General features: G+C 37.8%; 2 protein-coding genes across 3 annotated transcripts in view; one reads left to right on the top strand and one right to left on the bottom strand.

The window, feature by feature from the left end:
- Positions 1-1,649, bottom strand: part of LOC149084716 (sialin-like) — a 44,605-nt gene extending 42,956 nt beyond the window's left edge. The window contains exon 1 of the mRNA XM_089235146.1: positions 1,573-1,649. The gene's annotated coding sequence lies outside the window, so the exon portion shown is untranslated. The remainder of the gene's footprint in view (positions 1-1,572) is intronic.
- A 14,495-nt stretch (positions 1,650-16,144) lies between these two features.
- CycT (Cyclin T) overlaps positions 16,145-25,763 on the top strand; it is a 39,856-nt gene continuing 30,237 nt past the window's right edge. Inside the window, exons 1-3 of one of the 2 annotated variants that reach the window (XM_089235141.1) lie at positions 16,168-16,516; positions 22,507-22,588; positions 24,615-24,641. In XM_089235141.1, coding sequence (XP_089091267.1) covers positions 16,329-16,516; positions 22,507-22,588; positions 24,615-24,641 — 297 coding nt within the window. In that variant the 5' untranslated portion in view covers positions 16,168-16,328. Of the gene's footprint in view, positions 16,517-22,506; positions 22,589-24,614; positions 24,642-25,763 lie in introns of both variants that reach the window. The other variant, XM_089235142.1, reaches the window with a different exon arrangement.

The following is a 25,763-nucleotide window of genomic DNA, read 5'->3' as shown; positions in this document are numbered from 1 at the left end:
ATGTGTAACTGAACTAGACAATATATCTGTGTTATCAGTATTATGTAACCATCATTATGACTGCTGCCTTCTTCTTACTAAATTTATATTACGTTACCGGCTCACAGGACTGAAAAAATGCCGACCAATAGGCTTCCAAAACAATGCCAAGAAACATCGTGATAGATACGAAAAGAGTAAAAGCGAAAAGGTTAATTAGCTTGCAAATTTTTTTTAAATAATTGATAACAGTGGTTATTGTTTTTTGAAGAACTCAGGAGACCCGGCTACCATCCAATATTATATTCCCGTCATTCTAAACTCAACTAACATCCAAAACATTCCAACTGCAACTTGAAAGAAATTTTGGCCTTGAAAGCTACCTCACTGACTACAATGTTCCGCTTAAATTTAAAAGAACTCTCATGTAAATTCGTTTTGGTGCAAACAGGTTGTTCATAAACGGGAGAATCCTTGATATTTTGAAAAGTTGATTCCTCAACAGAAACTTTTCCCTATATCCCCCCCCCCCACTCCAGTTTACACTTGCTGAAAATCGGAAGAACTCTTATTTCATTTAAAAAATATATGGCATTTTGAAACGAGGGTATAGTGATTTCTAATTTCCGCTTAAAGGGTTAATATTAGGGTGTTTAATGTGTTCGTCAGGGGGTTTCAACTAAACACTCCGATCGGTAAAGATCTGACTCCACGCAAGCTGTTTCTAAATGCTAACGTTAAGTTTAATGTTTTTAACAAAAAAAAAATTGATAAAAATTTTAAACTCCTCGAAAAAAAAATCATCTTGTGTGAATTCAGATCTTTACCGATCGGGGGGTGTTTAGTTCAAACTCCCATAAAATGATGACTAGGACTTGATGGAAAGGGGACTATTGAATTTAACTTTAAAAATATATAAGAAAGGAAATTGTGTAATTTTTCTCTTTAAAATCAGTTTTTTTACACTCTCTTTGAACAAATATTCCAGTGTTTAGTATTTTTTTTTCCACCAATAATCGTCGAAAATTTGGAATATCACATCCAAGAGAGAGGAAGCGCGCAACTGAGGAGGAACCGGATATTTTTTCGGTGTTAGGTACGTGTCTCTCATCAGCTTCCTTCATGCAAATGTGGTGAGCGACGTCAGAGGTTGGAGCGGTGCCATGTATTCATATTTTTACGCAGATATTCTTCAGCATTTTCCTGTGCATTTTGTAATGATATTATACCCTTTTGAATGTCTTTTCCCCCACAACTACTATGTATAAAATCATTGCTCGTGGACGGTCCCAAAAATATCTGGGTCCTATCTCAAGCCGCGGAAATCGTTAAGACGCCACTGATCCCAGTGAAGCAACAAATGAGTTTATAGCCGGATTGTAAATGGATAAGCGCGGCTCATCTTAGGAGCCCTCTGCTACTCAAGTTTGGGTCGCGACCCATAGGTTAAGAACCCCTACATTAAGGGGATCTAGTGTTTTCGGAATTCATCAAAAAAATATATCTTGTAACAATTGTATAATGAAATTTAAAAATCGGAATTTAATGTAACGAAAATGTAATAGCGGAAACACAAAAAAAAAAGTGTCTTACCGGATTTGAGTGATTCGATGATGTAACTCGTCACCCCAAAATTGTGAACCGAGCCCGAAGCTATAAATTTCAGATCGGAATGATGTAATGTCATCACGTATTTATGATAAAAAATAAGGCTAATTGGTCATAAAGTTGTTATCATCGGTGGTCTTGTTTATGTAATAAGGCATATTTTTGCGTTCATCTAGCTTTTTTCTCAACTTGACCTCGAAATAAATGGTTATTTTCCCCTTGATACCAGCATCCTTTAAAACGCGTATCTTGTATCAATTTCTTTGAATATCGTTTATCTTTGAAACGCGAGAAACCGCCTTTGAATTTTGAACCCTTTCTCCTATTGATCCCGTTTCACTGTTATGAATTGAATTCAAACAGAACCTGCCGAGGCTCATGTTTCCCCTCATCGCAATAGAGTAGAAAACAACATAAATGTATATGTATGAGGAGAAAGTCACATACACATGTGTGGTTTTTGCGCATAATCTTCGGTTGGTGATGGTTTAGAATGGGTGAAAAGTGACAAAATGTTGATAATATTCACAAGCGGCATAAATCCACCTTTGCCTAGATCGCGACTGACTGGGTCTGAAAGTGACCAAGAGAGTTTGTATGCATGTCAGTGATCGCAATAAAGTGTTTGTATGCATGTGAGTGATCGCAATAAAGTGTTTGTATGCATGTGAGTGATCGCAATAAAGTGTTTGTATGCATGTGAGTGATCGCAATAAAGTGTTTGTATGCATGTGAGTAATCAAAAAGGGTGACTTAGAAAGCAAAGCACCAGGTCAGTGAGTAACCAAAAACGTTTCCTGGAGTGTTTGCAGGCATGTGATTGACCTAGTGAGTTTGCAAACATGATGGTGACCAAAAGAGTGAGATGAGAGTGAGCCACCGGACAGTTCGGCGATTCGGAACCGACAGTTTCGGAGACCTAGAGCGTGTGCAAGCATGTGAATGATCTAAAGACTACAGCAGTGGTTCTCAACATTTGAAAGCCCGCGGCTAGGTTGGTTCTTCTTTTGTGAGTGGAATACCCGGTCATACACAAGACTAATGAGAAATGAATAGGTAAAAATGAAACGGTGAACTAGTCACGGTTCGGTACAGGACCGCGGCCTGGCGGTTGAGAAACACTGACTGAGAGACAGGGGTGGAGGCAAAGTGGGCTATAACTCAGGGCGACAAATTCGAGGAATGAGAGATACAATAAATTATGCTAGAATGAGGGAAGGGCGGCCTAATTTATGTAGCGCACAAACGACGCAACCATAAATACACCTCTGGTCTAAGACGCTGCTTAATATGTACTCTCCTGAAGAAAAACGAATTTTATTCTGGTTACAAACGTCAGGCCGGGGTTTCACTACAAAATTTTTATAAAAGCTCTTTTATAAATCTTGAAAAATGCAACGAATAAGCACATCTGTTACATCCGTTAGTGAATTTAAACAATGAGGTTGTTGGTTGTTTTTTATTTCAAGATTTGTAAAAGAACTTTTATCAAACTTTTATAGCGCAATCCAAGCCTTTAGGCCGTTTTCTTCAACAGATCAGAAAAGAATAGCAATAATACAAGAGATGAAACAAAAAAAAAATCTATTCAGAGAAAATTGCGAATGTTTTAGAGCTCTCTTGTGTGTGTGTGTGTACTAATAGAAACGTTCATGATAGAGAGATGATTAGGACGTTGCATACCGTGTGTTCGAAAAAATACTTCCCCAACCACCCTTTACGATCGCACACAGTGATGACATTGGAGTTCCCTAAAATGTATTTCATTTCAAAGCCGAGAAACGTCTGAAATTTTAAATAGCCGTTATATGAGTTATAATGTGAGGAAATTGTTAAGCGGTGTCTTAGACATATTAATATTCTATGCAGTGAATATATAAACTCTTTAGGTGACTCTTTTAATCGCTCACCGACCTGGTGCCTCGCTCTGTATGCCTCTTTTATGGCCACTGACATGCTCACAAACTCTCTAGGTCGCTCAGTGACGTGGGTCCTTGCTCTCTCAGTCACTCTTTTGGTTCCCCCTCATGCTTGCAAACTCTTTAGGTCAATCACATGCCTGGCAAACACTCCAGGAAACGCTTTTGGTTACTCACTGACCTGGTCCTTTGCTTTCTAAGTCACTCTTTCGATCACTCGCATTCATAGAAACACTTTTGGTCACTCACATGCATTCAAACTCTCTAGGTCACTCTTTCGGTCACTCACAGACCCAGTCAGTCACTCTCTTGGCGAAGACGGATTTATGCTGTCTGGTGGCTGTCACCATTTTGCCACCTTTCACCCATTCCATTTTAATTGTTTTTGACCCCCATTTCCTCAAATTCATCGCCCCCCCCCCAATTTGACAACTTGTGCTATAGCCAAGCCCCCCCCCCCAAATACGCTAGACATATTAGTACAGTTAGACCTCGTTAGTGCGTCACCCGGTTTACACGCCACTCCGCTTAACGGGTCACTTTTTGGAAGTCCCAATTATCCTCAGGCAGGAATTGGCACAGCTATGGCTTACTCCGTTTAACGAGTCACTCCGCTTACTAAGTCATATTTTTGTTCTCCCAAGAGTGACTCATTAACGAAGTTTGACTGTATTCTATCGAATTCTCGAGAAATTAATTCACTTTTTAAAACGAAGATCTTGCCTTTTTTTGTAAAGATAACACACACATTTTGCCTCGTCCCATTTCTATAAAGTGAGCTTCGCGGAAAATAACCATGTTATACATATGTGAGAGTGATTATGTTAATAACCAATTTATGTGAGAGGCTCACATAAATGATAAGACCCCCCCCCCCCCCAGTGCCGTCTTAACACATGGGCCCATGCCCGAGTGCCTCAAGGGAAGAGGGGCCCCGGAGAAATTAGAACCGATTGAAATTTTCGAAAATTTGTCTGGTAGGGCCTCAAAAAAATCACTTGGCCCGGGGATCATGATGCCCCCCCCCCACACCCGTCCTCTCGCTACGGCCTTGCTTGGTAGCAAGGATTCGATCCGAAGTAATTGCGATCAGGTGGAAATTTCTGGAGCTTTAACACTGAGATTAATACAGTGGAAACTTCCTTAACGGACCCTCCCCGTAAGCGGACACCTCCCGTTAATGGAGACTTTTTGAATTACCTAGACGCGGGATTCAATGTGTACCTACCATTGACGGATAGTCCCCGTTAGCGAACAAAATCATCGGTACCTGAGATGTTGTCCGTTATCGGGTGGTTTTACGGAAAATAAAATTAATGAGACTAGACATTGGTTCAGCTCTGCTCTGGTATAGTATAGTATACATGCCCCAGAGTTGGGGGCGATGAGAGGAAAACATTTCTGATGAAGAGGGCGATGGTACAAAACGTTTGGGGGACTGTGTTATAGAGGGATTTATCGTAGTAGAGGACATGGCATCACATTGTACCGAGAGAGGTTTAACCCTTGACTTTTGTCAATTCTAAACAAGATTTGAAAAAAAATATCATAGATGGATTTAGCGTTATATCGAGTATCGTTATAGCGAGGTATAAGTTTTTCGTGTCCCTTTAATTTTAATTGAATTGCTTATCCATGTGTTTTTTTTTACACTCACAACAACGAATACTGATTTCTACAAAGTACGCTTATTTTAAGTTTTCAACTGGTTTTAAAACACAAATTTTCAGGAATTGATTTTTTTTTGTAATCTTATCTGTAGATCTTCTTATCGATGAATTTACCTTTCGACAATGTGAAGGTACAACTGATAACAACCCTTTTCTTTACTTCGAAGATTTTCTAGGAGGAGCGTTTTTGAGCGCTTGTATAATCCTCTCATTTTCTCCATTAAATACTATGATGCTTGCAAAAAACCTTATTAGGAAAAAAGATAAGGTTATTCAATTCCAAGAATGTTAGGTACCGTTTCGTCCTTTTCCCGATTCATTTGAGTCAAATTATATTGTCCCGTTTCATCCTATCTTTTCTTTCCCCTCCCATCCTCTATGTCTATAAGGGGGATAACTGTCAATCAAGATAAAGCAACCGGTGGTAGAACACTGAACTGAGTGACGAGTGATTGACGTAACAACAGAGATATAATATAATCTTATGTCTTATGCGTAACAAGAACTTATCGCAGATAGTACCGGGGCCTTCGCCTTCGTGATGTTCGTTTTTTCCCCTCGTTTTATGGTAAGAAGGTAAAAAATCACGAAAGCCCCGATAGAACAAACACCATCTAGAGCCAAATGTTTGATCTAGAGCAGATCTGCTCTAAAAGGTGTTGATAGAACTCTTGGAAATACTCTCGCACAATGCGCAAAGCTGCATTATGCCCTTTGCGTACAGGTATCTCGATCATTAAAGGGTTTTGTGCAAAGCTGCATTGCGTTCTGATTAAGAGATTACCTTTCAAGCGGCTTTGTGCGACACACACAACTCGTTTTTTTCTAATCTCAAAATTATTTTTCTGTTTCTAGTAGTGAAAAAAAAAAAAAAACCACTAACGCCACCATTTAGATTTTAGAATATAAAACATTTTTTTATAAAACTAACGCTCTTTCTCTCCATAACCTATTGATAAGTCTTCTACAGAGCCACTTTGATGTCCTCTAAGTGTTTCACGAATCCTTCAAGTGCTCAGGAAATGTGTCGCGGGACACTGAAGTGCTCAGGAAATGTGTCGCGGGACACTGAAGTGCTCCGAAACTGTGCCGCACGTCACTCAAGTGATCCGTAATTATGTCGCCGATCACTTAAGTGATCTGGGAATGTTCCGCGGGTAACTTGAGTGATATAGAACTGCACTGGGGGGGCTGCTAAAGTGCTGTTAAACTGTGCCACATGTAACTTAGGTGATCTCTAAATGATACAATTGAACGACCGACGTGTAGTTGAACCCAAAATGGCAAAAGAACCACGGCTATACGCGTTTCGGAACTATATGAAGTTCCTCCTTCATATTGAAACGCGTATAGCCGTGGTTCTTTTGCCATTTTGGGTTCAACTACGTCGGTCGTTCTATTGCATTATCTAACCCAAAAAAGTTCGATCTCTGAATGTACCACCGACCGCTGTGTGTTTGAACTGCGTCGCGGTTCACTTAAGTCATCTGTGAATGTGCCACGGGCCTACTCGAATGACCTGAAAATATGTCACGGGCAGCTTAAATGCTCTGGAATTGCACCACGGGTCACTTAAACGATATGTGAATGTGTCGCTTATTTCATTTTTACCTTATTGGTGGCGAGCCACCTCAGATAACCCCGAGGGCTATATTTGGTCCGCGGACCCATGGGTTTAGTTATATATGGCTTTATAGTGTGTGTCGCAATTAAATTTGAATTCTTAGCCTTCAAATAGTACTGAAAGTAACAGAAATTGGTTATAACAACATATAAAGGAATTTTCTTTCGAAATTTTAATTTTTTGTAAAATATTTTTTGCATCAAAAAATAGATTTTTGATCGTCTGGAGGGAGGGGGGGGGAAGCAGTCCCCTATGCTCCCCCCCCCCCCGGCGTACGTCTGTGATCCCCATGTGTTAGGAGGAAGGGGGCAGAGCTGACACAATTTTGGTGGGGGGGACAACGGTGTCAAAAATGGCTGAAACATCTGCTGACGTAATACTTGAACTGCCCCTAATTTAAAAATTACGAACATTAAAAAAAAAAACTGTTTCAGACAAAAATTGTAAGATATAAAAATATCTCATGGGTGTTGAACTCGTTTACATGAGAAAAAAACAGTCTTTTCTTTTTCTTTCTTTTAAAAAAAAATACAACATTTATTTATTTTTATTTTTTGGTAAAAAATGGCTGCAAAATAAGTTGCAAACGTACTTCGACATGAATTGCGTTACACAATTACCGTATTTTAACGTATACAAGGAAGCCCTTTTCGCCGAAAATTTGGTCCCAAAAATAAGAGGTGTTTCTATATATGGATAGTATTAAATACATATCTTTCCAATTTTTTTTTCAATTTTTAAACCCAAAATGTCAGGGGGGTTCTATACACGTTATACAAATACAACACTACAACAGGCAAAATGCCAGCGAGGTGGCTACAGTAAATAACATTTTTTTTTTTTTTCTAATTCACTTAAAGAAAGTTATAGCACACACACGGCTTTAAAATTGTTCTTCGATTCAAACTTAAATTTTTCTAGCTCATAAAAATTTATCAATGAAACCTAATAATTATTAAGTATATTATTATAACTATATAGCCTACCAGGGGCGTAGTCAGAAATTTCGTTCGGGGGGGGGGGGGTGGACCACTTTCATTTCGAGGGGGGACCAGTGATACAACAATAGATTTGGCTATCTTTTTCACTTTCGTATCGGCCATTTTCTCACATTTCGGAGGAGGGGGGTCCCCACACCCCCAAGTCCCCCCACTACGCCCTTGCAGCCTACAATATTAAATCTACCCTACGTCACATCTGTTCAGGCCAGTGCTTCTCAACCTTTCTGAAAACAAGGACTAGTAAAATGTCTGAAACAATTTGGCGGAAAAATTGTGTCGTGTATTACGGGACGTTCCAGTAACTTTCGTTGTCCCGATTATTTATACATTTTTCCAATTTTTTCCAATGGTACTTATTGGAATTTGTAATATTTTACTAAAGTCGTAAACACACAGAGTTTTCATAATATAAATAAAATTCTGATTATTATGGGAAAAATTATAAATAATCATCTCACATTTTCGTAAAATTTAACGTTTTTTTAATTACGATTAGTGATTGTTCCTACCTCTGACAATGTTTTTGATGACAATTGTTGATACGCAGTATTTTACGGACAATAATTTAACACATCCCTGTTTACCGCATTTTATCTGAATGAAATATTTTATTCTTTCGTCAAATATATTTTTGCGATTTGTAGGAGCCTTTTATTTCCTCATCCTTCAACAAATTTTAGCACTAATTAGCAAATTGCATTTAAAACAATAAACTGCAATTTTTGGCAAAATTTAGTGATATCCCTTATTTATGATGGCAATTTTCTCATTCACCTCGATGATATATGGTGAACCTAAGTATGAAGGTACAATTTTATTTGAACCCACATGGATATTACTAATATCAGTTCCAACAGGTGAATAATTTTATCAAATCTGTCCGTGGACCACCTATACCATCGCCGCGGACCATAGGTTGAGGAAACACTGGTTTAGGCTATATGGTGATGCCATATATACATAGGACTACATACCGTAAAAGTAATAAATATGGTGAATTATGCAAAATCACCGACTATTTTGGTAAGGTTGATACATTTTTGTGCATATATGTACTATATTATACGAATTTATCACATTTTCCCGTTAATTTCGTAAGTCGTAATTAAATGAATCAAAATTTACTGGCTAATCATCCATTCAGAATTATTTCATCTCATAATAATAATCATATAATCAGAATAATCAATTCTTTTTTGATAAAATCTACGTCATTCATAGTTTCAAAATGGGGGAGGGGGAGGGACTTATTTCCGAGTTATGAACGATTTGCGCTTATCGCTTTTAAATTCACTTAAGTAATTTATTTATTTTTTCACTAGGGTTAGGTAGCCAACGAGTATAGTACAATAGGTACAATGAGTAATGGGTACTTAGCATGTTATCGGAAGTGGAGGCAACTGGGAGGCACTTTACAGAAGAAATAAGATAGATAATTATTTCTTCTCTAAGGGAGGCACCTTCTCATTATCAGCTGAGGACGGACAAAGCCGCTTGAAACTCTTAATGCAGCTTTGGCTGGGGATTAAACAGCAGTGTATTGCTGAAAGGTTGAAACAGGAAAAGGCGAATCAGGACATCACCGCGTAGAATACTCTTTACCTCACTTTTTTCTTTTCTTCTTTTCTCTGCATCCAATTATGCTTGCCAAAAAACCTTATTAGGGGGAAAATAGATAAGGTTGTTTATCCGAAAATCCTCTTAAACTCTTAATGCAGCTTTGTTTATCCCCAAGAATTTAACCTTCAAAACACCTCGAATGGACATTTCTCAATCTTTATCTAGAATCGGACGTCGGTATAGCGCTATCGAGTGTGAGGGAATTTTGAAAAATATCAAGCGCAAAACGCTATCCACTATCCATTGCTTCAAGAATTGAAATGCATTTGGTTACATACAGTTAGTAATACGTATATTTGCTAAAAACTTGACATTAAACTTCAAGAAATGCACTATGAACTACGATCAATCCAATTGTAAAATGTGGGATATGAGCTTGTTGGCCACATTGACGACCCATTTCGGTCCGGTCGCATTTTGGTGCTGCTCGAGAAGGGTGCTAAATCTGAGCTGAATGGGTAAAAAAAGTTACTTTGGCCGGAAAAAATCTCAAAGATATGTTTTCTGTCTGTTTTCTGGAGGGACGCAAAATCCGAGATGAAAGAGCGAATTTTTTTTTTTGTTAGGACTCGTTTGGATAAGTTGTGAGGGAAGGGAATGACTTGCAAGGGCAGGGCTGACAGGGCTCCATCTTGGGGGCCCGGGACTAAATCCTTATAATTTTCCTATTTCTTCCACACTGTAAATTAAGTGTAGAAGGGGCCTCATAGAAAATCTGGTTTGGGTCCCGCGAAAGATTCCAGCCCAGGGTTCCTGACGTAGGATGTAGGGCTATGGGGGTGAGCTCGCTTAGGCAGCCCCTGATTCGGGATTCTTAGAAGTTTGCTATCCAGGGCGGCCGGGCTTGGGAATTTCGCGGCCCGGTGCAGAAAAATTTTTATGGAGTCGCTCCCCAACTTTTCGAGTTACGAACATAAATCGTACAGCGGAAAGAGTTGTTTAAAAAAAATTAATTACACTTATTTTTTCATTATTTCATTAACGCGTTGATAGTTGAGATCTCAATTAATAGAGCCCAGCAGTTTAGGCACTAAAAATGGTCGAAATAGGCACTAAAAAAAGACATTTACTATTTATGGAAAGAAGGGGAAATAACTAAAAACTTAGGTATTAAGGGTCCAAAAACTAGCTTAAAAATTGATTGTACTCAATCCGTCTATTGTTTTAATTAGAGTTTATAATAACTGCATTATATTATCTGAGTGAAATTGATTGCAGGCCCATAATACAGGGCCGTAACTGGGGGGGGGGGGCAACTGCCCCGGGCGGAAAAATTTAGGGGGGCGGCAATTTTAAGTGGAACAAAGAACACCGTTATAAAATTATCAAATTTCAAAGTTGTGGGAGTGGCAAAAATCCTAGTTATGGCCTTGCATAATAAAGTATTTGATGTCTCTCAGGTCAATTTCAGGGCCATCATTAACAGGCGCAGAGTTCGAAAAGAAAATGGTTTGTGGGGCTTCTTCGAGTTGCGAATAATTCTCGTTTGTTTGTTGTATTATTTGGAATATTTACTATCGTTTCTACAGTAGAAACGTAGGTTCCTTGTTCTATTGTTGTAAAAAATTTAAATTTTTTTTTACATTCTCACATATGCGGGATTCCTACAAGCACGGGGGTCCTGTGTGAAACATCTATCGCACACCTCTGAGGGCTACTCTGGTTAATTTAATCGAATACCAAAAAATATGCAAAATAAATAGCCATGGTTGTTTGCAGTGCATGTGTGGTGCACAACATGGGCCCCACAGTTCTGTCTTCTCCTAGATCGCCTTGGGTGAGTCATGACGTCAACTGATGACCTCTTGGAACGATCATCTGTAGCTCAATGCAGTCCAATGCCTTAGTGGAACATCTAATGTACAACATGCGGAGAAGAAAAAACTTCTAATTTTCCTCTGCTTTTGTAGCATAGGGCTGCGTTCAATTTAAACACCACGTCTAACACCCATTGCACCCACAAGAGTGGGGCTGACAGGGCTCCAGCTGGGAAGCCGAGACGATTCTTGCCACTTTTTTGTTTTTTTACGCAATAAATTCACTACTTTGGGGTCTGTGAAACATCTGACAAGGAAGCCCGCCAAATATCCCAGCCTGGGGACGCTGCTGCAGGATGTGGGGGTCATATGCTAACACCATCCGGTCAAAGTAAAGTTAACTCATGCAACACCAAGTTCCCTATCTCTCAGATCGCTTTGACTGCAGTTATAGTGGAGCGAATAGGTTAAGCGGTACGGGAGTTGCGACTAGGAAGAAAAAATGCATAGGGGTGGAGGATGAGACCCGCGCACATAGTAGCAGACGACGATATAGAAAATGGCTGGGGGGGGGGGGGAATACACGAAATGTAATGGTGTGATGATGGTGACCCCTAAGCAGAAGAGGGAAGGAAAAAAAGAACGGACCAGTCAGCAGATAGTAAAAATCAGCGGATCGAGGTGATAAACAAACATATTTGTTTGACTCCCGCACCTCGTTGAGTAGTCTCTTTGTATTCTTTGTCTCCCTCCTCGAGTATGTGCGGTGTACAACAGTTTTCGTGGCTAGTCGCTATTATGACACTCCAGTACCTCGTGGTCGCCTCACTATGTGTTTGTTCCTCCATCGCGTTTAAATGGAGCTGAAACGGGGGTGTTTCAGAATACTTTCTGATGAAAGTTAATACCAAGAATTGTAAAAAATTAAAAAAAACCCATTTCGTTTGTCCTCAATGCTCAAAATGTCCAAGCTTTACATATTATGGCCTCTGAAATGCACCAATAAACTTAAAACTATGGTAAAATAGGCATTTATGGCAGAAAAAAAAATCCAAAAAGGCATTTTTTATAGGAAAGCTTGAAAATAGGCAAAAAACGCATTTGAGGCATTTTTGAACATCCGGGCTCTAGTAATCGAGCACAACCCATTGAGAGGAAATTGCATTTCAATTAATTTTGCAACATTTATAAATGATTAATAATAATTAGTGTGGTCCACCTGCTGAGGTTTGAATCATATTGAATAGGTATACATTTCTGACGTACTGTTAAAGCGTTCCATCATATTTATCAAATAAATGTTGCGATTCGATACAAAGCCGTAGCGGAAAGTGGGAAGGGGACCTAGACCCCCCCCCCCCCGGAATGTGAGAAAATGACCGAAAAAATGGAAAAGGATGGCCAAATATATTGTTCTATCACTAACGAAATTTCCAGCTACGGGCCTGATTCGATAACTTTGATCATTTTTCGAATCTTTTATTGTTGTTTTTGTTTAATTAATGTAAATTAACAGAAGTAAAGAGATCAAGTACTGGAATTCATACAAATAAAGAAAAACATTTTTAAACACATTAGAACTGGATTTGAAAATGTAGGTTAATTACTACAGTATATTCTGTTTATAACGTACCCACTGCGAAAATTTTCTCGCTTAGTACGATTTATTTTCGTAATCCTAACTTTTATTAACACTTATCGAAATTTCCCATTCAAAGCCTTTTCTCTTCTGCAACGTTTTTCATGATGATTTTTTGGAAAACGCTGTAAGTGGGATTCACTGTATATGAGCTCTTCAATGTTATTACTTGTTTAAAAACAAGAGTTTCTTGCCACAAATAAAATTAAAGATTGCAATCTCAATATTTGAATATTCAAATTCTAAATTAAAAAAGACGCTCTGGTATAGGCTGTCGAATATTAACAACACTAGTTACGAACAGCCTAAACTCATGGGTGGTGATACGGGGAGGGGGGACATGGCAGGGTAATGCTCTCCCCCCCCCCCCCCCAGTGCCAATGACGGAGCCGACTGATCTAATGTACACTGCTGGCCACCGTAAATGCAACACCCTGAAGGAAGCATGCAAATAATATGAAATTTACAACATGCATTAGCGGAGGTGAGATATGCAAATGATTAGAATTTCAGCGCAGACGCACATCACGCGCGCCTGTGGCGCCACTTCAAAGCGCTATTTAAGGCTTGGAGATTTCTACGATTTGAAGTACGGCAATTGTGTTTTTCTTGTGGTTTTTTCAAAAAAACGATCAATTATGCCTCGTAGAAAACAGCGATCATCTTTTGATCAAGTATCCGAGTTCGACAGAGGAAGGATAGTGGCCTACCGAGATTGTGGATTATCTTTCAGGGAAATCGGTAGTCGTGTCGGACGAAACCAAACAACTGTAATGCGGATATGTGATCGTTGGATGCAGGAGGGTACGACGGACCGACGTGTTCGATCGCATCCACCTCAGTGCACCACTTCACGTGATGACAGGAGTATTGTGCGTATGGCAGTGACGGATCGCTCAGCCACATCACGAACCATAGCACAGCACATTCAGTCTGTGCCGCATCATCCAGTGTCTGCGCGTACCATTCGACGCCGTTTACAGCAGAGTGGTCTATCCGCAAGGCGTCCATTGCTTCGTCCAGCCTGGACGCAGAACCACAGACGTCTCCGCCGCCAATGGTGCGATGAAAGAAGGATGTGGACTGCACAATGGAATGAAATTGTCTTTACTGACGAGTCACGCTTCTGTCTGCAACACCACGATGGTCGGATTCGAGTCTGGAGACACCGTGGAGAGAGGATGCTGAACAGCTGCGTTATGCACCGCCACACTGGTCCTGCACCGGGTATTATGGTATGGGGCGGTATTGGATATCACTCTCGCACTCCTCTAGTACGCATTGCCGGTACTTTAAAAAGCCAGCGCTACATCTCCGAGGTGTTGGAGCCAGTTGTTCTTCCTTACCTTCAGGGCTTGCCCACAGCCATATTTCAACAAGATAATGAGCGACCACTCGTGGCACGCATTGTCCAAAGGTTCTTCGTCAATCGCCAGATTGAATTGCTTCCCTGGCCAGCTCGCTCTCCGGATCTTTCGCCGATAGGAAACATGTGGTCCATGGTTGCTCAACGATTGACCCAGATTACATCCCCAGCTGCCACACCAGATCAACTTTGGCAACGCGTGGAAGCTGCTTGGTCTGCTGTACCCCAAGAACACATCCAAAGTCTCTTTGAATCAATGCCGAGGCGTGTGGCAGCGGTGATCTCCAACAATGGCGGCTACTCTGGCTACTGATGTTGGCAGGAACCACACTTCACAGAAGTCTATAAATTTAATCATTTGATGCTTGTTCAACATGTTGTCTACAAAATAAATATTGTTGCGATATCTCTTGTCTTTCTTGGTGTTGCAATTTGGGTGGCCAGCAGTGTATATATATAAATTGGTGTCATCATCATGCCCTACCCTAGCCGTTCATGTCTATTTCCGCCTATGCCTAAACCTCAGATAAAATTTATTCAACAGTAGGCAAACACATTGTCTTATCAGAAAATGAACTACCGGGACTGTGAGCAACGTAGCCTACATCCTAAATTTTCAGACCTTTTGTGCTCTTAAATGTTTCTATGCATGGACTCTCTATTCATGAAACAAAATATCTCTTTTGTTGGTACTGTACTAGGTGAATAATTAGAGTGAGAGAAAAAATTAGAGAAAAATCTTACTTTATTTCAGTAGTAAAAATTAACAAAATATAGAATTTATATATTGTATATCCATCTTTCGGAATAATTTAGATGGGAAGCTTATGGCTGGAAACTGTTGAAAAGTTCTCAAGCCTCCTTAGGGAGACATCGTGACAAGACAGTTTATAGGTTCGGAGGAAGGCATGAAATTAACACTCCGGAGGAGTGTCGAATTGCCTCGCTAAGGGGCAGTCATCATCTAGAGCTGTTCGTGCTACAGACCAGATGGTAACTCCAACGAGAGGGGAGGTTTTCTAGGGGAAAAATTACTAGATTTCTTTTGTGGTGCCCCTTTTCGTTTGATGCCCTAAGCATGTTTTTTTTTCTTTGTTTGTAATATAGCCCTGTTATTATTTAATGGCAAAAACAAAGGTCATACTTTTTTCAGGGGTAAAGAATGCGACCCCCCATCTGCATACTCTTTTCCCCCTTTAAAATAAGTTAACGCCATATCTAATAACACTAAAATTATATTATAAGGTCTTTAAACTGAAAGCGTCCTTTCACAATGAATAGTAGTTTAATGGGGAAAAAATTAAATTTTAATCAAAAATTTCCAAAACATCTGCTGAAAACAAAGGGTTTCGTTTGGAAAAATTGCGGCCCTTGAAATTTCCGGCCCTGTTGCTATCCATTATTTTGGGGAACAAAGGAATTGATTCATAGTGCTGCCATCTATATCTCAGAAGTGAAGTGAGTGAAGAGTTACAATCACATTATTTTTCATAATATAATTTATAAAATGTTGAGATGATAATGTTAATCTTTCATTTTAGAAAAGAATAGAAGCTTCTATTGGCTTCGTTAAAATTCAAGAAAAGATGTGACATTTGTATACGTGGCCAAAATTATGGTAAAATACTGGAATGTACCAAGAAATATGGTCACGGCGTAATTATGTTCCATCGTTTTTCTCGACAAAATATGGTCTCATCTGGAAACATCAAATATTTGACTTTATGAAATAACTATATTTTCGTTGAGCAGCAGATTTTTCCACAAAGTCTGTAACAGACGACAGTGTTATTTAGAACGTCTGCTGTTAAACATAAAATAAATGATCCTGATCTTTCATCGGAAAGCCACAGCAGGAAAAGAACGAAAATGGCCGCCACCCAGACAGTACCATTGCCATACGACACTCCTCCCACCTCGACGACCACGAAGCAAACAACTCCACCGTCGCCCTTTCCGCGAGAGGGGTTCCTTTGTTGTTTCGTTGGCGGTGGCAACAGTGACTTCGTTGTGGTGCAAAAAAATTTTTTTCTTCCTCGGGTGAAGTACTTTTTTTTTAAATTTAATTTTGCATAGAAATATATACTAATTAGGATATTGTAATTAATTGCGATAGTTTAATCGAGCGGTAAAAGAGGATTATGTATGTGTCTTAGCGAGAGCGTAAGGAAGTGCTCAATGGAGAATGCGTCCGCCAACAACCATTGGTACTTCACGAGAGAGCAGCTAGAGAACACGCCATCCAGGAAATGTGGCATCGAGGCGAGCAAGGAGCTCTCCTACAGGCAACAGGCGGCCAATTTCATACAAGACATGGGACAGAGACTCCAAGTGTATCCTTTGAATTTTCGATTCCGCCCGTTTAATAATTCAACATGTCCGATCGCCACAATGGGATCGCGCCGTGCCCTTGAAACGGTTAAGCCTAACGGATCGCACAATCGTCTCGACGGGGGTTGAGGAACGATCAGCCCCCCGTTTATTGTCGTTAATAACCGTTCCTTTATATATTTCGATTAATTTCCGCGCTTATCCGTAACTTATTTAATCGCGTTAATTTGAAAATATATGAATTAATAAATGGCTATGTGGCCGTTGGACAACGTCATGGTAGTTGCATCACCCTCATGGTCATGAGATGATCGGATGATTGCGCGTTTCGTTGGAAACCTATGGATTTCGGGGTTTATTTTATTTGCAGTTTTCATCGTAATTTATTAATTATATGTATTTTTTCGTTGAGTTGATTGGCTATAAACGAGTAGAAATGAATTGCCAATGGAAAAGATCAGTATGACCATGAGATCATTGAAGTGTTATAGCCCGTCAAATATCCCATATTTTTGAAAAAAGTGTACAGAAATTAAGTTCGAGTGTCCCGTGTTGTACTTCTACGTGACCGGAACTCTGGTTTTTCCGATAACAGGTGGGTGAAAGTGCAATGACTTTACTGTATAGGTCAGGCGCTTCAAAATCTGTAATCACTCTTAAATCTTATGGAATCAGTAAGGAATTCCCTGCCCCCAGGTTCTTATATATTGATTAATATTTTAAAAATATATTGATAAATGGCTATATGTGGCAGTTGTGGTTGCATCACCCTCATGGTCATGAGATTAGATGATTGCACATCCTGTTGGAAACCTATAAATTTCAGTATTTTTATCGAAATTTATTAATTTAATGTATTTTTTTATTGAGTTGTGGTTGTCTATAAGCCAGTAGAAATGAGGTACCATTAAAAAAAAATCAGTATGACCATGAAGTCACTGAAGCGCTGTAGCATGTCAAATGCCCCATATTTTCAAAAAGTGTGTACAGAAATTCAGTTCAAGTGTCACGTGGTATGTGTCTACAAGACAGGAATCTGTTTTTTCAATATCCTGTGTGTGTCAAGGACCAAGGGGTGAAAATGTAATGATTTCACTGTATGGGCAGGGTTTTTGAAATCTGTGGCGGTGTTTGAATCTTGAACTTATAACAAGGGTTATATTTTGATTCGTTAATTGCTAGAAATTAACATAAGTGGCTGAAATTTTTACTTTGCTGATGATGTCAATCTATTGTAACTGTTGTGGGTTCATTGGACTAGGGTTCTTAAATAATCTGGGTATTCTGAGTGGAGTATATTGGGGAGTTGACGTTTATGTGACTTTTCCAGAAACCCACTTACAAAACATAATACCAGTTTCTTATACATTTCAATTACGTAATTATATTTTATTAATTATCTTAATTATCTTTTATTATTTAAATTGTGTCATTTTAAATGGCTATGCGGTCTGTGGTTGCATCACCCTAATGGTCTTGAGATAAGATGATTGCACATTTCATTTTGGAGCTGTAAATTTTGGTGTTTTGTTCGATAAAAATTTATTAATTTGGTGTATTTCTCAGGTTTTGGTTATCTGTATGCTGATGGAAATGAGGTACCCCGATGAAAAAATGCCAGTATGGCTGTGAAATCAATGAATCCCTTGGATACCTATAGCCAGTCAAATATTTTATTAAATATGTAAAAAAAATTAATTCACATGTCGCAGGGTTATTCATTTGCTAGAGAGGGACCTGGATTTTTCCAGTAGTGTGGGTACCAAGGACCCAGGAGAGTTAAAATACTTTCATCTGTACGGGACTTGACATATTCTAGGCTGCTGCAGTGACTGAAAGATTGATATTGGTGCTAAAATTCACTATGTGGTTAATAGTTTAGCAGGGTGTAAACTATGGTCACATTTTTTTAATGAAATTTGAAAGAAAATCTTAGGATGTGAAAGAAGTAGTAGCCACTTTTGCAAAAATGCGTACTGGAGGTACGCAGAAGACATCCAATGATAAATCATTAGCATTGTAGCATTTTGCCAAAGCTTTTCCCCCATTTTCGTTTTTTTGTTAAAGGAATTTTTTATCTAGCTTAAACCCTGTAGCGTAGGTGAATGAAATGCGTGTTTGGCTCTTGAAATATTTGGTTGGTGCTTAGTTTTTCCTCAATTTATCTTTGTCAAGTCCTGCTGTACAATCAAGGATTTTATCATTGTGATAGGTTGTGAATCTTGATGAACTTACAATGAAGGATTGATCATCTTTTGACTAATCAATTGCTAGTAATGAATGTAGATGGCTGTAATTTTTAATTTGTTGACGTTAATGTCACTCCATTGCAGGGCTTGACAGATGGGAGAAAATCTAGACACCAACCAAATATTTTAGAAACCAATATCTATTTTCTAGTTGCAATGACGATCTGATGCCTGTGATTTGCCAACTCTGAAGTTATTTAAAAATAAAATGGTTTCCTGTGGGATCTGACAGGTTTTTATAACGCTGTGAGTACTGCACTGGATGTATATTCAGTACATGACAGAATAGGAAGTGACGTCACTTCTGGGTGTTCATTTATAGAGTGCATGCACATGAGTGACAATTGGATGTTCAAAAATTGATCAAATAAGTTCAGACTCTGGATAGCATCTGTTGCTAAGCCAGTTGGTTGGGCGATGTGACTGGCAATCCGAAGGTTCAAGGTTTGAATCCCATTCATTATGTTAATTTTTCCCCCTACTCTCTTACTTTCAACTTCAATTTTTTTGGATGATTGCCAATTTATTTTTCTTTGTTTTTCAATTGTATTCAATGCTGATATTAAGCATCCAGTCATCCCTAGTGGGTTGCCTCAGTGCGAGTCATCATGACAATTGATTCTCTTTCATTTATATTTAGTGTAGACGAGTTATGGGCCCTGCAAAAGCCATCGTGAGGAAAAGGTGAAGTTGCATTGTGTTCATGATGTGTTTTCAAAACAGGAATTCAGTGTTGTGACTTAATCAAATCTGTTGTGTATTGAATAAACGAGTGGTGTCATGCGTCTCTAAACACTGGCAAAGGAGTGATGTCACTTCTGGCGAGTTCTCTGCCATACACCAAATAAACTTCCGGCGCCGTATACATATCCTCTGCCTTTGTATAAAGTGATGTTATTGAATTGTGATATCCACAATTTGGTGATTTCTTCAACCTACATCATTGTTGTCCCCAAAACAATAACGAGAAAACTGCTATGTGTGTCAAAGAACAATCTGGTGTAGAATTATATGAAAGTTCCTGCCGCTAGGAAGGAGTCCTATGCTGTTTTTTCTTCACAAATCTTCATTTTATTCCAATTTCTTAGTTATGTACTCATACTTCTCAAGTGCATCAATATATAATTTTAAGACACAACGTAAGTCAAGATAGATATTTCTTCTGCTATATCTTTTAAACAATGAGGCAATTAAGTATTTTGCAAAATGTAATGACTGTAATCTATTGTTTTTAAGAATGTCATCAATTCTCAGCTAAACTTTCCAAAAACAAAAACTTTCCAAATGCAGCGAAATTGCAGATTATGGCTGAAATTGTAGGGAAAAAGATCTGTTAGGAAACTGCAGTGAATTAATACGTATATAACGAAAAGAAAAATGAACACAACAAATCTGATGTTTTTATAGTCATAATTGTGGAATGTAATTTATAAGCAAAAGAATTTTGTATTAATTAAAATGTTGTTAGGCAGGGTTTAAGCTAGATAAAAAAATTCCTTTTACAAAAATGAGAAAAGCTTTAGCAAAATGTTACAATGCTAATGATTGATGGTTGGATGTCTATTCCTTTCGTACCTCCTGTACGCATTTATGTTAAAGTGGCTACTACTTTCTTTCGAATTTTGCAAAAAATTTGACCGTAGCTTAAACCCTGGTGTTGGGTAAAACATATTATGCCATAAAAGTTAAATTAAAACAAGTGTTATATGGATAAAAATATTCAAATTATTAGCAGCCTTGTACCCCGAAGCAGATTATGCTAATATCTGCAACGTATGTCATAGAACAATCAGTGCTATTACAGAACAATCTGGAAGATTTTTAAGAAAGGTTTTTGCTAACAGCTGTTGTGGGATTTTTTACCATAGAACATTTCCAGTCAGCCGAACGCATGTTGCAGACCAAAGCGAAACATTCTGCTTTGGGGGGATCTTATAGTGTTAGCTTTTCTCGCATTTACCAACGTTTTTAAACATGGTCCACATCACTGATCCAATCCGTCATCCTAGACTGAAGTTTAAGTAAAATATCCAGTAAATTTAAGTAATTCATTGATTTATCAACATATTAGCTCGCATGCTCAGGATTATACATAATCGCCAGTAAATGTGATGAATTCTCAATGCGTATCAAACTTACGAAAATGATTGATAATTGTGCATAACAGACAATTATGCAATCACTTGTATCACATTTTGATGTATATATTTATTTAGTAACCATTTTATCTAACTGAAGGTGGTTCGAGAGCAAATAGCTCAAGTGGGGTGTTTTTCCAATATGCTTGTGTTATGCTGATATTTTATTTGTCAGTTTGGTTTTCTAGCTGATGATTGACTTTCTAGTATGATGTACGTTGATAGATATATGATATACAACATCTATGAATTACTTCAAAGTATTTTCCTTGATGGGTACACGTTGCTCTTTCTTTTTCTTAGGTATCCTAATTAATGGGATTTCGGTTCTCTCGTTTAAAAAAATTCAAAACCGTGATGCGAAACTGATTTTTATTTTCAACTGCGAGAATATTTTTGACTATTTTTCGTATGGGACTTTTTCCATTTGATTAATGGGAAATATGGCTTGGCAAAATATCGATTGCTGTACCGAAAAATAAAATGTACAGAATAGATTTATTAAACCTCTTGTTGAATAAACTTTGCTTGTTTTTTATTATTTGTGAATTTGGTGTGGAAATTTTGTCATTGAGCGAATTATTCTTGGTTAAATGAAGTTGAAAATAAAATAATCAAACAGAGCGAAATGTTTAGTTGGCACAGGGAGGGTTTTTGTCATAATTAGGTTGCACATTATGTTGTTGCTATCGATTTGTGAAATAGCAATATATAAAGAAATGCAATATTAATGAAGTAGTGTTAGATTCAGTGGAGATTCATATTTAATTTTACGTTATTGGGTCTTCGATGTTGAATTTGTATTATTGCTGATGGTAGGATTATAAGAATCTATGATGCAAATATTTATTTCATCAATAGAAACTGTGATGGATTGTTTTTGAATGTGTATTTTCTACAGTTATGTTTGAAGTTTTATATCTGCGAGTCTAATTATTTAGAAAAATTTTGTTAGCAAGGTCTAAAAGTTATGTGTTTACGTTAAAAACGTGAGGTAAATAGGGTGGGGGGAATAAAGAAAAAAAATCATTGGATTCAGCAATGTTTAATTTAACAATCTTTCCATATACAGTCAACACTCAATTTTACAAACCTCTGATTTACAAACTAATCTCCTTGATTTCTTGGTCCAAACAATATAATATTCTTTTAAACGGCTTTCCTATTTGCAAGCTATTTTTCTTGCCTGCGTGGATTTGTAAACTGTACTGTACAGCTGTCAACTAGTACAAACCTGAACTGCATCTTTCGCTTGTGTTAATTTATTAAATTAAACCAGTCTGAAAGCCATGGCTATTTGCTATGGAATAAGAAACACTGCACACATTTTGAAAAGTTTATACGTTCTCATTTCTTTGGAATTGTAAAGTTAAATTATATAAGTTGATGATAAAATCAACTTTAACATAACTCAAATGTGGTTGGGTCATTATTCAATTGTGCTTTATCACATTCCTATAAATTGTATGAAGAAAGCTGATTTAATTAGATTAAAAGATTTGAGTTCTGGGATTGATCATATTGGTATTATAAATGAGGTAAATCTGCCTGTGTTTTATATATGTTGCCTATTTTTTTCACGCATTCCTTGACTCAAAAATACAGAACTCAGCTATGCATCAACACAGCAATAGTCTATATGCATCGCTTCTATATGTTTCACTCCTTTTCGAAAGTACATAGAAATGTAAGTACTTTTTTTTTCATGAAATATTGTTACTTATCCTCTTCAGTCACCTGTGGGAGACACTAAACAGCACATCGAAAAAGCTTAATCCACTTATCTAAATGTCAAAGCTGGATATTAGTTCTAAACATTGTAAACATTTGATAGTTACTTATTTATACTTGTCAGTCGGCAGAAAATAATTGTAGACCATTCGAAAGTTAAAATATATTTTAAAAAACGTAAAATTCAAAATGATCTTAAGGACTGAGGAGATTATGAGAGAAAGACTAAGATATCACAGGATGGGTTTCAGTTGCTGGTGCAAATCAATATGGTAAATTTTGAGAATCTGAGTGGCTTATAATCGATTGCTTAAGAATGGAAAAAAAAGAATAGAAAATTTGATGACCCACTTAGAATTTGTGTAGAAATGGCCACACCTATTCGTTAATAAACAAAGCTTTGATCCGAGTGCTGGTGAATGTGTATTCCATTTATTTTGCGTGGTTAACAAATAGTACTTCTATCAGACTGCTTGTGCGCTTTATAAACATTCTTCTGTGGAATTTCTAGAGACGTGCCTGCTAGAAAGTGTTGCTCCAGCATATAGTGCTGCCATCTAGCTTTCAAAATAGAAGTGGCATGTATATGAAGTACAATATATCCTAATCTGGTGGAACCTAAATGAAAGTGCTATTGATCTTTAAGCTATTTACTGAGCTTGATAAATCAAAAATTATTTAGGAGCCAGCCATAACGGTTTTTGTTCTATTTTTTGGAGACTTGTTGATCTTTTTCCATGTTGGTTACATGTCATAATTTTCAAAAATTTTGTTCTCTGCCTCCCTTTACTAATCACGCTTGCACGATATTTTAGTCATTGTGGTGTCCTGGTGCTTATTAAACCTTGCAAAATTAAATGTAAACAAAGGCAATGCATTCAAAATGGTAGTTCCCAACCATTTCAAGTCATGTTCCCACAAAGACCATAACTACGACTCTTGTCAAAGGGGTAAACCACCCCCCCCCCCCCGAGAGGAAGGGAGGTAATAGAACACAACTAGACAAGCACAAATCATCATACAGCCCATTCTTGTAGCTCAAGTGGTTAAGTGCTAGAGGGTGTCATGAAATGATGAGAAACAAAGACAATGAAAGGACACCGATGAATTGAAGGAAAATGTTCTAACCTCAAACTTCTAGTAACAGACATCACAGCAACTACTAAATATTTCGGCCACCAAAAGTTTCACACTATCAATTAATTTGACAGCAGAACATTGATGTGAACAGCAAGCATGTCTCGTGAATTTTCAGGGGATGATTGAATTAGTCTTGTCTGTGATTAATGGCACAAGATGACCACGCTGCTTTAAGCATCACATTTATTGCATTTGCTGGGAAGTGCCCTCTGATGCTTTACCACTTCTGCGCATAGGTTGTATAACAGTTTATGAATGTGTGGTTGTGTTCTATCACGCCTTAATGTGTATGCCATGAGTTTTGAAACAACCTGTATACAGAATAATACTTTGTAAAGAGGGTCTGTGTGGACTTCATGTTACTGGCACAAATAGTCCATGGAACATGGAAAGTTGAGAACCCCAGGTCATGCACAAACCACTGAAATTGTTCGAAAAGCATAAATTTGAAGTGATTTTAGGTGGAGTTCTGAAAAGTTCCAAGCCTTAACAACTTGAATTTAATAGCAAAACTCATTCTGAAATCGTCCCCCCTCCTTATAAATTAAACTGCCCCCACATTGGGAATCACCAGTTTAACATCATAATCAAGTAGAGTAATTCGTTCATCAGTCCTGTCAATTATATTTCATGAATTAGTTTATAACTATCTAATATCTGCATTTCAGATTGATACACAGTGTCACTTATGAATCGTTCAGGTGTCACAAAACATTATCCAATGCCCTATGCATAATGTGTTTGTTATTGATTAAAATATTTTTTTTTTTAAAAAGTGTCAATAGCCTTCCCGACTAATTTCATTGTAGTCAATTCTCCCTCTTCCCAAAACTATTTTACAGGCTTGCAAGAAAGGCTGGTCCTTCCACGTGAGTTTATCAAAAAATTAAATTTTAATGATCTTGTATTCATTGTGATGATGCAGTTTTACAAATGAGTTTTCAAAACCATAATTATGTCCGTTTAATTTTGAAATTATATGAGAAGGTTCACAGTATTACAAGAACAATTTCAAATACTTAATTCAACTAGGAATCAAATTCTCCCTCATAAAAATCAGTAAGTAAACAATTGGGCAAACTTGCATTATTTTGAAAGAAGTGTGTTCTCAGTATAAATTGATCATCTAGCAGAATATAATAGGCAAACTCTCCTAACTACAACTCAGTTTTATGCGTATATCATGTTAGGTACAGAAATTCCCCCCCCCCCCCATCTCTCCCTATACCCAGATTAATGTCGAGAACATTATTCAATGCAGGGCTTGACAAATCTGAACTGCTGATTGAAACTGCCACTTAAAAATTTTCTATGCTTGATTTGTAAATTGGGCCTGACGACGTCAGGAAAAAATTTCTATGTCAACATGTCTACAAATATATAAAGGGTTTACTCAGTCTGATTATTTTCAACCATTTTTCCTGAAAAAATATATATATACTACATTCTCTTACATGAATCGGCATGCTGGGAAACAGTGAAGGAGGATAACATGCTGGAAAATTTCAGATTCGGGAAAGTTCTTGAATATTTTTTATTCTTAAAATTTCATTGAATTTCATAAATGTCTTGTGATTCTTTTCAAACCTCACTTTTCACGGCATGCCAGCTGATTGTGGGGAATATGATAGTTGGCTCCTAAGAAATTTTGGCTGGTGTCCAAATTTTTTTTTTTTTTTTTTGATTTATCAAGCCCTGATTTGATGTTTGTTACGGTCCTCTCAGTTTTAGCCATTCTTTTAAGTAGTCAGCCAGACTACAAGCACTGGGGTCCAGTTGCTGGCCATGTGAAAACAGAACTGCAACTAAAAATGCCAATTTGATTTTTTTTCCGGGACCAGTATCAATTTAGTTTTTTTCCCCCATAATTTTAAACAGAAAAAGAGTAAGGTCCTGTTCCAGCACCTGAAAAAAATAAAGTGAGAAAATGCTTAAAAAATGTAGCTTGTTAAATGCCGAATCTATTGTAGACTGAAATCTATGATCGTCAA

The sequence above is a fragment of the Pholcus phalangioides genome, unplaced genomic scaffold (assembly GCF_987345545.1).
Source record: "Pholcus phalangioides strain wild (caught in Gottingen) unplaced genomic scaffold, Ppha-v1.0 ptg000008l_1, whole genome shotgun sequence".
Classification (NCBI taxonomy): domain Eukaryota; kingdom Metazoa; phylum Arthropoda; class Arachnida; order Araneae; family Pholcidae; genus Pholcus; species Pholcus phalangioides.
Note: the sequence above shows the minus strand (reverse complement) of the source record. Positions and strands in the feature narration are given on the sequence as shown.